Source organism: Callionymus lyra, chromosome 5 (genome assembly GCF_982586985.1).
Source record: "Callionymus lyra chromosome 5, fCalLyr1.hap1.1, whole genome shotgun sequence".
NCBI classification, from domain to species: domain Eukaryota; kingdom Metazoa; phylum Chordata; class Actinopteri; order Syngnathiformes; family Callionymidae; genus Callionymus; species Callionymus lyra.
In genome coordinates, this window is record NC_141822.1 from 4,395,583 (window position 1) to 4,412,323 (window position 16,741).

General features: G+C 38.3%; 1 protein-coding gene across 2 annotated transcripts in view; it reads right to left on the reverse strand.

The window, feature by feature from the left end:
* unc5cb (unc-5 netrin receptor Cb) overlaps positions 1-10,819 on the reverse strand; it is a 226,927-nt gene extending 216,108 nt beyond the window's left edge. For both annotated transcript variants that reach the window (XM_087790542.1, XM_087790540.1), the window contains exon 1: positions 10,401-10,819. In XM_087790542.1, coding sequence (XP_087646668.1) covers positions 10,401-10,500 — 100 coding nt within the window. In that variant the 5' untranslated portion in view covers positions 10,501-10,819. The remainder of the gene's footprint in view (positions 1-10,400) is intronic.
* Positions 10,820-16,741: the final 5,922 nt, after the last annotated feature.

The following is a 16,741-nucleotide window of genomic DNA, read 5'->3' on the forward strand; positions in this document are numbered from 1 at the left end:
CACCGGCTTCCTGTCGGGAACAGCCGAACTCAGGAGGACATTAGTGGTGTCGCGGCGGGGGGGCGGCGGGGGGGCCGGGGGGGCCGGGGGGGGGGCGGCCACGACGCCAAATTAAAGGGCAGGAGTGGAGTGTGTACTTATACTTAAACACACTAGCAATGTGCGCCGTCAGCCCTGCTGCTGCTGCTATAATGGCACGAGAAGGGCCTCTTAACCGGTAATCACCTCTCCAACCGTGTCCTCCTGCAACCGGGACTTCTGACTGTCTGATCTCGGATGGTAAACGGAGCCAGAGTTCAAGAGCGGGGACAGTGGCCCCCTGGACCCCCCGACACCCCCCCCACCCCCCCGGGGCCGGGACCCTGTAATCACGGGGCTCTCAGAGGCCGGCGGCTCCTCTTAATGCACCGGCTCCTCCACTTTGAAGAGCCGTTTTTCTGGAGGAGAGAGTATCAGAGGCAGGAAATCAGGTCAGCGCCGCCGCCGTCGTCCTCGCTTCTCCTCGCTTCTCCTCGCTTCTCCTCGCTTCTCCTCGCTTCTCCTCGCTTCTCCTAGCTTCTCCTCGCTTCTCCTAGCTTCTCCTCGCTTCTCCTCGCTTCTCCTCGCTTCTCCTCGCTTCTCCTCGCTTCTCCTCGCTTCTCCTCGCTTCTCCTAGCTTCTCCTCGCTTCTCCTCGCTTCTCCTCGCTTCTCCTCGCTTCTCCTAGCTTCTCCTAGCTTCTCCTCGCTTCTCCTCGCTTCTCCTAGCTTCTCCTCGCTTCTCCTCGCTTCTCCTCGCTTCTCCTAGCTTCTCCTCGCTTCTCCTCGCTTCTCCTCGCTTCTCCTCGCTTCTCCTAGCTTCTCCTAGCTTCTCCTCGCTTCTCCTCGCTTCTCCTCGCTTCTCCTCGCTTCTCCTCGCTTCTCCTAGCTTCTCCTCGCTTCTCCTCGCTTCTCCTAGCTTCTCCTCGCTTCTCCTCGCTTCTCCTCGCTTCTCCTCGCTTCTCCTCGCTTCTCCTAGCTTCTCCTCGCTTCTCCTCGCTTCTCCTAGCTTCTCCTCGCTTCTCCTCGCTTCTCCTCGCTTCTCCTCGCTTCTCCTAGCTTCTCCTCGCTTCTCCTCGCTTCTCCTAGCTTCTCCTCGCTTCTCCTAGCTTCTCCTCGCTTCTCCTCGCTTCTCCTCGCTTCTCCTCGCTTCTCCTCGCTTCTCCTCGCTTCTCCTAGCTTCTCCTCGCTTCTCCTCGCTTCTCCTCGCTTCTCCTAGCTTCTCCTAGCTTCTCCTAGCTTCTCCTCGCTTCTCCTAGCTTCTCCTCGCTTCTCCTCGCTTCTCCTCGCTTCTCCTCGCTTCTCCTCGCTTCTCCTAGCTTCTCCTCGCTTCTCCTCGCTTCTCCTAGCTTCTCCTCGCTTCTCCTAGCTTCTCCTCGCTTCTCCTCGCTTCTCCTCGCTTCTCCTCGCTTCTCCTCGCTTCTCCTCGCTTCTCCTAGCTTCTCCTCGCTTCTCCTCGCTTCTCCTCGCTTCTCCTCGCTTCTCCTCGCTTCTCCTCGCTTCTCCTAGCTTCTCCTCGCTTCTCCTAGCTTCTCCTCGCTTCTCCTCGCTTCTCCTCGCTTCTCCTCGCTTCTCCTAGCTTCTCCTCGCTTCTCCTCGCTTCTCCTAGCTTCTCCTAGCTTCTCCTCGCTTCTCCTCGCTTCTCCTAGCTTCTCCTCGCTTCTCCTCGCTTCTCCTAGCTTCTCCTCGCTTCTCCTCGCTTCTCCTCGCTTCTCCTCGCTTCTCCTCGCTTCTCCTAGCTTCTCCTCGCTTCTCCTCGCTTCTCCTAGCTTCTCCTCGCTTCTCCTCGCTTCTCCTCGCTTCTCCTCGCTTCTCCTAGCTTCTCCTCGCTTCTCCTAGCTTCTCCTCGCTTCTCCTCGCTTCTCCTAGCTTCTCCTCGCTTCTCCTCGCTTCTCCTAGCTTCTCCTCGCTTCTCCTAGCTTCTCCTCGCTTCTCCTCGCTTCTCCTCGCTTCTCCTCGCTTCTCCTCGCTTCTCCTAGCTTCTCCTAGCTTCTCCTCGCTTCTCCTCGCTTCTCCTCGCTTCTCCTCGCTTCTCCTAGCTTCTCCTCGCTTCTCCTCGCTTCTCCTCGCTTCTCCTCGCTTCTCCTCGCCATCACAGACCCCGCGATTGAACGCCGGACCGTTTATACCGTTATTTTTTTATTCCGGGCACAAAAGACGGTGCGGGTGAAGGTCGCTCGCAGTGGTCAGTAACTTGACTCTCACCCAGAGGTCACCGTGTCCTTCATCGATCGATATTCAACTGGAGACATTTCATAGAGTCCAGTTGTGTAACGTATGAGATCATAGAAGAAGAAAATTATAATTATTTAAAATAAGAATATTTACTCTGAACATGTGACACAGAAGCTTTGTAGGGTTTTTGTTATATTGTTTTTATTTTTATTTTCTTACGTCTGGTGTTAGGGTTAGTTGAAGGTTGGGTATAAGGAAGTCATTTATGTTGTACATGAAACTACACTTTATTTCAATACGTATAATTAAATTAATTATTAATTATTGTTATTATATTATTAGTAATTGATAATGTTGACAAATAAATCCATCACATTCCTAGTAGATAGTAGCTATTCTCATCTGTAGCCATTAGCTCTGTTTTTGTTTTTTGCATTCAAAGTCACTTCTGATTATAAGTGTAAGAAAATTTAGATACACTTACATTTTAGTAATAATAATATTAATAGTATTATATTACTATTATAATATTAATATCAGAGATATATTATTTCAATTTAGTGTTTATAAAAAAGTATTCAAAGCATTTGTTCATTTTTGTGTTGCTATTTAACTTCATTAACTTCCTCTGCAGCTAAAGGAAGAATGAGATCCCGGTGACGACTGAGGACGAGAGGATACAGTGAGCTTTTAAAGCTGATGTCTGGACATATTTTGGTTTGAAAACAAATAAAAGCAGTTACGACTTCGTCAAGAGTCATGTGGTCTGTAAATACTACAACACCAGAGTCAAGTACTGGACAATACTACACATATATACTTGTTACTACACTATCACAACACCAGAGTCAAGTACTGGACAATACTACACATATATACTTGTTACTATACCATCACAACACCAGAGTCAAGTACTCGACAATACTACACATATATACTTGTTACTACACTATCACAACACCAGAGTCAAGTACTGGACAATACTACACATATATACTTGTTACTACACTATCACAACACCAGAGTCAAGTACTGGACAATACTACACATATATACTTGTTACTACACTATCACAACACCAGAGTCAAGTACTGGACAATACTACACATATATACTTGTTACTACACTATCACAACACCAGAGTCAAGTACTGGACAATACTACACATATATACTTGTTACTACACTATCACAACACTAGAGTCAAGTAATCAACAATACTACACATATATACTTGTTACTACACTATCACAACACCAGAGTCAAGTACTGGACAATACTACACATATATACTTGTTACTACACTATCACAACACTAGAGTCAAGTACTGGACAATACTACACATATATACTTGTTACTACACTATCACAACACTAGAGTCAAGTACTTGACAATACTACACATATATACTTGTTACTACACTATCACAACACCAGAGTCAAGTACTGGACAATACTACACATATATACTTGTTACTACACTATCACAGCACCAGAGTCAAGTACTGGACAATACTCCACATATTTACATACAGTATATACACTACATATCGTGATGCAATCGTATTGACAGATTCTTGTCAATACTCACTCCAACACAAACAATAGTGAATCTCTAAACAACGTTCTCTTTCAAAATCCAGTTGTATTTTCTAATGAATGGCTGCTAAAAAACAAGTGGATCTGTTTGTATGTCGGGCAGGATCCCCGGGTCAGAGCCGGTGTCACGGAGCTGCCAGTCAAGTGCTGAGACTTGTGCAGAGCTGTGCTAATGGACTGCTAATAGAAGTGAATGTTGCCCCGCGAAGCTCCCCTGCAGTTGAAAGTGCCTCACCGGGTGATTAATGACTCTCTCCTCCCGTCCGTCCCCGTCCTCCCTCATATCTCGTCCTCCTCCCTCGTCCTCCACACTCACTCGCTCCACTCATCTTTCTGTTCCCTTGTGTCTTTCCTCACCTTCACCCTCTTTTTCATTCCTGTTCTCTAAACTTTGATTCAAACTTTCTGATTCAGCTTTGAAATATGTTTAAACCATCACGAATCTGTGTCACATTCTTGGATGGACATGAAGTTGAAGTTTGACTCAAGTTTGAGTTTCAGTCAATCGTGAGGTTGTTGGTTCGATTCCACGTTAAAGTCTTTCAGTTTGGAGTTTGGATGTTTTCTGTTCTTGATTGGATTAACTCCGCTTTCCTCCCGCAGACCAAGTGTGAGCATGGATGGTTGAACGCCTCCGTGTTCCCTGCTAACGAATAGAGACCTGACCAGGGAGTCCCCTGCCTCTCGCCCTAACTAGCTGGGATAGACCCAAGCCTACTACGAACCAGATAAAGGAACGGTCAAAGGAAAATGAGTGAATATCTTTATTTAATTTCCCTAATTTCATGTTTTGTGTAATATGTATGTATGTATGTGTAATATTTTCCGTGCAAGGATTTCTATTTTTAAAATACTTTGTTTGTTTATGATGTCAAATGTTTCATTAAATATCTTTTTTATTCATGATAACATTTTTTTCTTTGAACACATTCATTAATGATTGCATTCAAACATGAAATCAAAGTTGAAATTAAAGCGCCAATATTTTCAATTCGGACAATTGCTAATTTCAATTTGAATAATTGTATATATATATAATATATAAAGAATACATTTAATTGGCAAAAAAAAAGAAGACGTTTTCTGTCATTTGTATAAATTGAATCCTAAACTATGTATTTTTTTTTCTAAATCTTAGGTTATATTTTTATTCCCCCAAATGGATATAAATTTATAGTTTTGATTCAGATTATAAAAGATAAACATTGAATTGGCCCAAAAGAAAAACATGTGTCAACTGAATGAACACAGTATTTTATCTTGTATTGAAAGGTACTCATGTCAACTTTTACTGCCGGTTTTATTGTTTCCTGTAGAATTGGTTACCACCTCTCTTGACACTCCCAGAATATAATCTGGTCCCTTTGGGGATTGTTTTGTTGGAGGCAATCATGAAGAAAGGTCTTAAATATGGATTAAAGTTTGGCTTTTTTTTCTCCACAATTGAATTCAGGAACCATTGTTTTACGAAACCAAACGAAGCTCAGAAGCACCGTTTTCATTCATTTATATGACAATCAAGCAAAATGTTGGCGCTGTGAATCCACTTTAGTTAGTATTAGGGCTGCACGATATATCAAAAAAATATCAATATCGCGTTATTGGAGCATGCGATATGCATATGGAAAAGATGTGCGATAAGTTATAATTTTTTTATTGTATAAATCAATCTTTTCTTAAATGTGAACTTCGACCAATCAGTGTCACGTTCTGTAAAGTTGTCAGTTTGTACTTCTATGTCTCGTTGTTGTTTACGTCTCCGTCCGTCTGTGAAGTGTGCGAGCACGAGGCTACATTTGTAGGTGAAAGAAAGAAATACCATATTAATATCAATATCGCAATTCAAGACACCAATAATCGAATATCGCACTTATAGATATAGTTAGAATGTAACAAATAGTCGTTATTAAAACTATCACTGAACTGGTCGAAACAACAAAAACTGACATCTCTGAAATATTCACTCAAAACAGCTGATTCGTCAGAGTGTGTAATGCAGATTTGAAGGAAGAAATGTAAACAGAAATTTGGGCAAAAACATGTGAAAAGTTCCCAAACAATCAGCCAAAAAAAAGTGGTTTATAAGAATATATTAAATCACATTCATCCAACAGGAATATAGCAGATGTGTGTAGGTGTCAAGAAGGACGAGACTCATTTTTGCGTCGTATTAATCTTTAAAAGTTCTTGAAAAATGTGGAAGAGAAAATATTCTTTCGAAACACAATGATCCGAAACTATTCACCAGTTAAACCATGAACACAAAAACAACCAGTATTGTTTTCTGATTATTAATATTATTTGATTTCTTTTTTTTATACATATATACATTTATACATACTTTTTTCTTGAAATATTTTACTGGTTATATTCACGTGCGTTTCCTTAAATGATAGGAATGTTAGCTACACATATAATTATCTAGAAAGTCGAGTTCCAACCTCAGATTTCTACGAAAACACAAACCCAAACGTGTTTATTTTGAGCAGCAAAGCAGATGATTGCGAAGCGTAACTGGTTTCCTCGCGCGTACGATGGACGTCCGAGGCAGGATGACGTGACTTCCAGCGGGAGCGTGGAGAGCGAAACTCAGCAGCACTTTTCACAGCAATTATCACTCGCTGCCACACAGAGCCCGACTCTCGGCTTACGTCGAAACCCCCCCGACCGAGCCTCGCACCCTCGCCCTGAACCGTGTTCTCTGTTTGCTTTTTCCTGCAGCCGCGTTCGCCGAGGACCGTAATGTCTCCAATTATAGAAAATTGCCCGATGGAAAGATGTTAAAAAAGTCGAGCTTGTAAAGTGGCGACGTAGAGGAAACGTATACTTCTCTTACAATGCGCTCATTGTGCAAACACAAGAGTGTTTATGGAGCCGCCGCGAGGGGTTGTAACACGGCGCCCCCCCGAGGAGCCGGTGGTTCGGGGCCACGGGGAAGGAAGCCCGTTGGAATAATAGCGACGGCCGTAACGTTCTACCTGGCTTTCTTGGAACGCCACGAAAAGGGTGTCGCGAGCGGAAAAGCAGCAAAAGTGTGAGCGGTATCTCAGGAAAAAAAACCCGATACATTACAGATCTTTAACTTTTCCGTCCATAAACGAAAACCCCCCGAAGGGCGGATTTTCAAAGGGAGGCATAAGAACGGCATTGTGGGAAACTGAAGGAATCCCAGGATTTATGCCAAGCATCCTTTAACCACAGGGCGACGGTCTGTGCGAAGCATCGTCGTTCGAGATGTTCCTTCGATAATAAATCAGCAGGAAAAAGAAAAAATCTAATTCATTTAACATGCAGGACGTTGACGTCTCAAAGTTCCGGGAGCGAGAAATTCGTGTCGTTTCCTCCGCATCATATTTAATATCTCGGCGCCGTAACTGCTGCTTTCTGCTAATTCAACTGCTTAGTCAGTTTCATGGATAATAAATTCTAATATTCGACTCATTACGTCGCCAAATGGTTTACTTTTGCTCGTTCCCACATAATGGAGTGAGCATGTCCTCGAGGATGTTTGTTCCCAAACACGTCTAAATGACTTTACGAATCCAAAACAAACACAATCGGGTTCATGTACACTTTTAATCTGAGATTGAATCCACATCCAGGGGTCATTAGATCAGCAGGATCCGGCTTTTTTTTGTTGAATATAAATCATGATTTTAAGAACCCTTTGTAGGCCGGATTCGGTAAAGAACGATCTTTAAGTAGTCCATGAACGCCTCATTTGAGGGATTTAAGGGTTTCGGGGTCGTAACATAATCAACTCTTGTAAGAACAACATGTCTTAGCGATTGATGGATTGAAAGAGTTCTAAACACGATACATTTCAGAAAAATGGTTTAACAGAAACATAAAAAATACATTTATTATGTAAATGTTAATGAAAACTCAGAGGTAAGTAACTTCCTATTATAGTCTCATTACATATTGTGACGGCTGTGAGGGGCCAACAAGTCAAGACCCCCCAAAAAAGTATATATAATGTGAAAAGTTTGAAAACGTTTTTAAATAACATGAAAGTGACAAAAATGTTATTTGATCATAGATTTTATCTACAGGTTCTCATTATAAAATCATTGAATATATATGTTGTGATGATGTACATTTCTATTTTTCTTTAAACAAAAGAGGAAAAAAAAGCAAAAATTATTCACTAAAGGTCAAGAATAATTCCTTGATAAAAGTGCATCATTTCACAAACATATATTGGCAAAAGAGTGTCTCGGTTTCAACCCCTTGATCCTGATTGGCCGACACCGGAACCCGAGCATTCCGTCCGGTTCTACTGTGATCACTGTCATCCACACACTCCGGCAAAGGAACTCTCAACCACCCTTGCACATCTACCTTCACTAGAGAGCACCAACTCAACAAACTTGACCTGTAGAGTTCTCATAATGCTTTGCCGCCCAGCCGCCCCACTGCAGTTGCCGATCACTTTTGACATAGAATTTAAATACAGTACTGTAGTGACCGACCAGCTGTCGATAATAGAGCAGTGTGTAGAAAAGCATCATGGGAGTTCACTCTTTTGTTGGCACATTTATCTGCAAATGTAGCTTTGTACCATACACTTCAATATGCAGTACTGTGTACTAACCAATGCTTATTTGAAGTACGGCTACAGATCACATTCTACAAGTTTGTGGAACAAATGCACCCGTTTTATCAGTGATTGTGGTGCGAAAAAATGACTCACAAAGTGTTTAGTAACTTGTACTCGTACATTTAGAAAATATAGTCGAGGTTTTTTTTTTTTTTTTTTAACGACAACAAGTCTTCAATTACGAATTCTGGATTACGAGTATGGAAATGTAGTTACGTCAATGCAAGTTAACATGTCATGTTACGGGTATGTGGGACTTATGCACCAGATCTGACTCCATAGAAACCTGCAAGACCACGAAAGGTGAACCGTGATATTACAAGTGTACTGTAAATATTTCCAGATGTATAAACCAGTAAAACATGATTTTAATGAATATAACGTCAGAGTAAAGTTCAACGATGAGTCTATAATCTGATCACAACAGCCTCGAGAGGAAAACCAGACGCAGCCAAGGTCCAATCAAGCTCCTGTCACCGGCTGATGGCTTCGCTCTCCCGGCTCACCATCCGTCTCCGTCGGGAGTTCGGCGAGTAAGTGAGCGAGCGCTCCTTCGCCGTGAAGAATGGATCGGCGTTAAAGACCCGTGCGTCTTCATACCGAAAGAAGAAGGTGTCGCTCGCCCGTCGCTCCAGACACGTCCGAGACTTCGAGCTCATCAGCGGCAGAAACACAAGAGCCATTAATTAACCTCCGACCACGTCCTCCTGGTGTATCGACTTCCTAATAGACGGAGAAGGACCTCCTTCGTGTTCCCATCCGGTCAATGACACGCTCGGAGGTATTATGTCATCTCCGGCTCCGTCCAGAAACTGGACCGTTTTGTTCATTCCTTCTGCGCCTCGTTTTCGCTCATTAACAATGCAGGAGTGCGATGGAGGGTCTGGGGGCCCGAAGATAAGGAGGCATCGTGGACCCTCAAGAAGAGAGGTGCCCGGACGGACAACATGTCACTCGACGAGCGGCACCGGATGAACCAGACTCGGCTCCAGGAGAAAAAAACTTCCTCCATCATCGTCAGGAGAAGCCAGAAGTCCAAATGTAGGATGAGAGGAGCGACGTTCCTCGTCTTCGTGGCGTCGAGAACATTTTTTTAAAAGGTTGACATTGTGGCGGGATCTTGACAAGAAACCCCCCCCCCCTCCTCCCCAGTGCCAAATTTCAACAGTTAGTTGTTTTTTTTTTTAAAAGAGGAAAACACAGATTACCACGTCCTCGTAAATACCTCACTGGTGAGCAAAGGTCACGGCGGTAATGGCTTTAATAGCTTTAATGGCTTCTCTGGACTTTACAGCCATTCGTCATTAGTGCGAGTGAAGCTTCAGAGGACTTGACTTTTAGATCTTCATCGATTCACGGCGGAGCTTTTGTTTGGAAGGAACAAAAACGTTCAAAATAACAGTATTTATCGAGGCTCTATTCTTGATGATCATATTTTACTCCCCACCAAAAAAAAATCACGGAAAAAGTTACATTTCTTTTCTTTTCTTCAAAGGTTCGAACGTCAACATCAAAGAAGATGAAAATAATATCAAATCAAAAGGAAAAACGTGGCATTAAATGCTTAAAATATGACGCATATTTATCAAATAAACGTTAATTTTCGACACATATTGTTGAACAAATGTGGCTTTAAAAATGATTCGCAACTGTTTGTACATTAGTTCATTTATTTACGCTTAACCCTTATTTTTATTTTGTCATTCCTCTACTAAAAAAAAAAAAAATCGGTATTCACTTTGGTTTATTAAATAAGGATTCATTATTATTATTTAATTTTAATTCACTTTCGTTTATCGAATAAGGATTTGTTATTATTATTGTTTAACTTAAATTCATTTTTTGGAATTTGACCTTTTCTTAAGTGAAAAGTTGTTTCTTTGATTTTTCTTTACGCCTCAACAGATCATTATTTTTGCTTTAAAAAAACAACAACCCAAAAGTGTGACCTCGGTCCAGTGAAGCAAAGACGCCTCTGACAGTGAAGCAGAAAAGTTTTCCTTCCTACCTTGAGCGGCTCCAAACTCCAGCAGCAGGAGCGCGACCATCATCCAGGTCAGACCCCCGCGGCCCCTGCAGGCTCCTGGTCCAGGTGACGCGCCCATCATGAGGCGTCAACACAAAAGTCTCTCCGCACAAAACCACCTTCCTCGCGAGTCCTCGTCGAGCCCCGAGGTTCGGGGAGTCAGTCCCGGATCTGAGATAAATCCAGACAGTTTCGGGGGATGAGGATCAGCGACGCTCCTTCTCAGAGGATGGTGCGTTCAAATCCTCCCCGACGCGCTTGCACAGAGGTGGCTCCTGAAGTCATAGTCCGGGCCCCTCAAACCCCCAAAAGTCCCGAGGAGAGTCCGCGCGCGAGTCGCACCTGAGCCCGGCGAGGTGTGTGTGAGAGAGAGTGTGTGTGAGAGTGTGTGTGAGAGCGAGAGCGAGCGCTCTTCTGCATCAAGACGAGGAGCCTCTGCAGCCACCTTGATGCGAGCGGGCGGCGGCGAAACACGGAGTGGATCCAGCGCGCCAGGAACGGAGTCAGCTCATGAATAACACCTGAGCAAACAAGATGTCTCTCTCACACACACACACATACACACACACACACACACACACACACACACACACACACACAGGATTATCCGTTAGATTTTAATACAAGTTGTATTGTCAGGGTTTTATTTTAATTTTGAAATAAAACATGAAATATTGATTTGAGAAATTGTCCGTAGATATGAGTGTGTGTGTGAATGGTTGTCTTTCTTTGTGTGTGCCCGGTGACAGACTGGCGTCCTGTCCAGGGTGTCCCCTGCCTCTCGCCCTATGATACTGGGATAGACTCCAGTCTCCCCGCGACCCGGCCTCCGGGATAAAGTGGTAAAAAATGAATGAATATTAGATTCCAGTTTTGGAAGTATATCAGAATTGTAAAAATATTTAACATTTACATTTTTCAAATATTCTTGGTATTTAAACTTTTAATATTTGATTTAATAATTATATTAATTGAAGGTTGACGTCGTCGTTGAAGTCGTAACTGCTTTTATTTGTTTTCGATTTTTATTGAATAATTCAATTCAATTTTTTGTCAATTAAAAGCTGGATTTTTTAAGTTAATGATTTTTTATAAATTGAATATTTTTAAAGAGAAAGCTTTTTGTTGTTGTTTAATCTCAAGTATTATCCGTTAGATTTAAATACAAGTTGTATTGTCAGGGTTTTATTTTTATTTAAAAATAAAACCCTGACATATTAGATTCCAGTTATGGAAGTAAGTCAGTATTGTACAAATATTGAATGGTTGAATTTAAGGTTTACATTTTTCAAATATTCTTGTTTTTTTTAATCATTTATTATTTTAATTTAATCATTTATTATTTTAATTTAATCATTTATTTATTGAAAGGTTGATGTCGTTGTTGAAGTCGTAACTGCTTTTATTAGTTTTCAAACCAAAATATGTCCAAACGTCAGCTTTAAAAGCTGCTGGAGTCACTGTATCCTCTCGTCCTCAGTCCGTGCCGGAATCTCATCGTTCCTTTAGCTGTGAGGATGTTAGGACTGCTGCCATCTAGTGGGCAGATTTATATTGAAGAATTAAATTCAATATTTTGTCAATTGAAAGCTGGATTTTTTGAAGTCAATGCATTTTTATAAATCGAATATTTTTAAAAAGAAACCTTTTTTTTGTTGTTGTTTAATCTCATGTATTGTCCATTAGATTTTATACAAGTTGTATTGTCAGGGTTTTATTTTATTTTAAAATAAAACCCTGACGTATTAGATACCAGTTAGGGAAGTATATCAGTATTGTAAAAATATTGAATGGTTGAATTTAACATTTACATTTTTTGAATATTCTTGTTTTTTTAATCATTTATTATTTTAATTTAATAATTTATTTATTCAAAGGTTGACGTCGTTGACGAAGTCGTAACTGCTTTCATTTGTTTTCAAACCAAAATATGTCCAAACATCAGCTTTAAAAGCTGCTGGAGTCACTGTATCCTCTCGTCCTCAGTCCGTGCCGGAATCTCATTGTTCCTTTAGCTGTGAGGATGTTAGGACTGCTGCCATCTAGTGGGCAGATTTATATTGAATAATTAAATTCAATATTTTGTCAATTGAAAGCTGGATTTTTTGAAGTCAATGCATTTTTATAAATCGAATATTTTAAAAAATAAATATTTTCTTTTACACATGGAGTTGGATTTTTTTTATTCCAATAATTCAAAAACATGGAAAACATTTTCAATATGTGGCCTTTAAATTAAATATAAAAATGTTGGTATAGAGTCACCTGACAATACCAAGAAGTACCAAGAAGTACCAAGAAGTACCAAGAAGTACCAAGAAGTAAGGAGCGACTCAAACTTTCAGCCAATCGTGTGGCACGCAGACGATCACATGAGCTATTAAACATTACATTCATTTTAAAAACCTTCACATTTCTTCTTTCAAATTTATTTTAAATTAACCTTTCATTAGAAAATTGTTTTTATTCAATTATTTAAAAAGAAAAATCAACCTTTCGGTATTTAAATGCTTGAATTCATTTATTCAATAAAAACTAATTCAGTGGCTACAAAAACATCCAATAATAAAGTTTCAGCATTTGTTAAATTCAATATTGGATATTCTGACAGCAACGATATACTGTGTGACACTGAGTGTCTGCGTTGCATGAAAAGCCGTCATTGACGCACATGGATGTAAATTAAGGAAAGTACAGTGAACGCAGCACCTGCACTCTCACGGTCCGACCACTTACCGGTCTTTCCTGTCATTTATCAGAAGAGTTCCAGTGAGATTTTGCCGGAGTAAGTGCTTCTCTGCATGAATCTTTACTGATTTAACGTCTATATCTCGGCCTCACTAATGGAGCTCCGTGATTCCTGGGACGGGAGGGTTAGTCTGCTCGCCGTCTACATAACTATAAGTCTGTTGTTAGGCTTATATTGAAGGTTCAAATCAACTATAGTAGTGATACACTAATCTGTCGATACGGTTCACATATTAATTTTATAATTTTACCATGTAATAATATCATAATAGCATATATTAATATCACAATAACAAATAATACTCTGAAAATACAATAAATGTATCTCACGATACCATATATTAATCTCATTATACAGTATATTTATCAGACGATACCATTAACTAATTTCACGGTACAATATATTAATCTTACAACAATACCATATAATAATCTCACGTTACCATATATTAATCTTACAACAATACCATATAATAATCTCACGTTACCATATATTAATCTTACAACAATACCATATAATAATCTCACGTTACCATATATTAATCTTACAACAATACCATATAATAATCTCACGTTACCATATATTAATCTTACAACAATACCATATAATAATCTCACGTTACCATATATTAATCTTACAACAATACCATATAATAATCTCACGTTACCATATATTAATCTTACAACAATACCATATAATAATCTCACGTTACCATATATTAATCTTACAACAATACCATATAATAATCTCACGTTACCATATATTAATCTTACAACAATACCATATAATAATCTCACGTTACCATATATTAATCTTACAACAATACCATATAATAATCTCATGATACCATATATTAATCTCACAATACCAAATATTTATTTTACAATACCATATATTAATCTTACAACGATAGAATATAATAATCTCACAATACCATATATTAATCTAACGGTACCATATAATAATCTCACAATACCATTTATAAATTTTACTATACTATATATTAATCTCACGATACCATATAATAATCTCACCAAACCATATATTCATTTTACCATACCATATATTAATCTCACAATACCATATATTAATTTTATGATAACATATATTAATTTCACAAAACAATGTATTCATTTTATGTTACCATATGTTTATCTCACGATACCATATAATTATTTTACGATACCAAATATTAATCTCAAAATACCAAATATTAATCTCAAAATACGATTCAGTACGATCTCAATCTAATCTCACGATAGCATAAATTAATCTCAAAATACCAAATATTAATCTCAAAATACGATTCAGTACGATCTCAATCTAATCTCACGATAGCATAAATTAATCTCACAATACCAAATATTAATCTCACGATACGGTTCAATTTTATCTCAATCTAACCTCAATCTAATCTCACGATACTATATATTCTTTTTATGAAACCATAAATTAATCTCATAATACTATATATTAATTTCACGATACCATGTATTAATCACACGATACTATATATTAATCTCACGATACTATATATTAATCTCACGATAACATATATTAATCTCACAATACGATTCAATAAGATCTCATTCTAATCTCAGAATCCCATATATTGTTTTTATGAAACCATAAATTAATCTCATAATACTATATATTAATTTCACGATACCATGTATTAATCTCACGATACCATATATAAATCTCACGATACCATATATTAATCTCACGATACCATATATTAATCTCACGATACCATATATTAATCTCACGATAACATATATTAATCTCACGATAACATATATTAATCTCACGATACCATATATTAATCTCACGATAACATATATTAATCTCACGATAACATATATTAATCTCACGATACAATATATAAATCTCACGATACCATATATTAATCTCACGATAACATATATTAATCTCACGACACCATATATTAATCTCACGATAGTATATATTAATCTCACCATAAGATTCAATACGATCTCAATCTAATCTCACGATATCATATTAATATCCCGATATAAAACCATATACTAATCTCACAATACGATATAATAGGATATATACTAGTGTCAAGATACAACATGATATGATGCTCATAACACTCAGTCTACTCTCTGTGGATTCAATATCAACCTGTATTGATGATTGATTTGACACTTTATCAATATCTTTGTTGAGGTCTGGACGCCTGATGTCTGTCTTTCTCACATCTGCTAATGGATCATCAGAAATAATGTTGTGCCTTCAGGGAAATACATCTCCATGAAGTCAATCATGATCTGGTCGAGATTTCCTTCTGACGATTGTATTTCCCCACAAAAATCTGGAGGATATTACTGGGTAAAGAGATTTCTGGGCTACTTGGACTTGAATATTTATTTTACAATACAATATATTAATCTCACAATACCATATATTAATCTCACAATACCAAATATCAATCTCACGATACCATATATTAATCTCATGATACCAAATATTAATCACACGATACTATATATTAATCTCATGATACCATATATTAATCTCATGATACTATATATTAATCTCATGAAACCATATATTAATCTCATGATACCAAATATTAATCTCATGATACCATATATTAATCTCACAATACTATATATTAATCTCATGAAACCATATATTAATCTCATGATACCAAATATTAATCTCATGATACTATATATTAATCTCACGATACTATATATTAATCTCATGATACCATATATTAATCTCACAATACTATATATTAATCTCATGAAACCATATATTAATCTCATGATACCAAATATTAATCTCATGATACCATATATTAATCACACAATGCTATATATTAATCTCACGATACTATATATTAATCTCATGATACTATATATTAATCTCACAATACTATATATTAATCTCACAATACCAGATATTAATCTCATGATACGATTCAATACGATCGAAATCTTATCTCACGATAAAATATAGTGATCTCACAATACCAAATATTAATCTCACAATACCAAATATCAATCTCACGATACCATATATTAATCTCATGATACCAAATATTAATCTCACAATACCAAATATTAATCTCATGATACCATATATTAATCTCATGATACCAAATATTAATCTCATGATACCATATATTAATCTCATGATACCAAATATTAATCTCACGATACCATATATTAATCTCATGATACCAAATATCAATCTCACGATACCAAATATTAATCTCATGATACCATATATTAATCTCATGATACCAAATATTAATCACACGATACTATTTATTAATCTCACGATACTATATATTAATCTCATGATACCATATATTAATCTCACAATACTATATATTAATCTCACGATACTATATATTAATCTCATGATACCATATATTAATCTCACAATACTATATATTAATCTCACGATACTATATATTAATCTCATGATACCATATATTAATCTCATGATACCAAATATTAATCTCATGATACCATATATTAATCACACGATACTATATATTAATCTCACGATACTATATATTAATCTCATGATA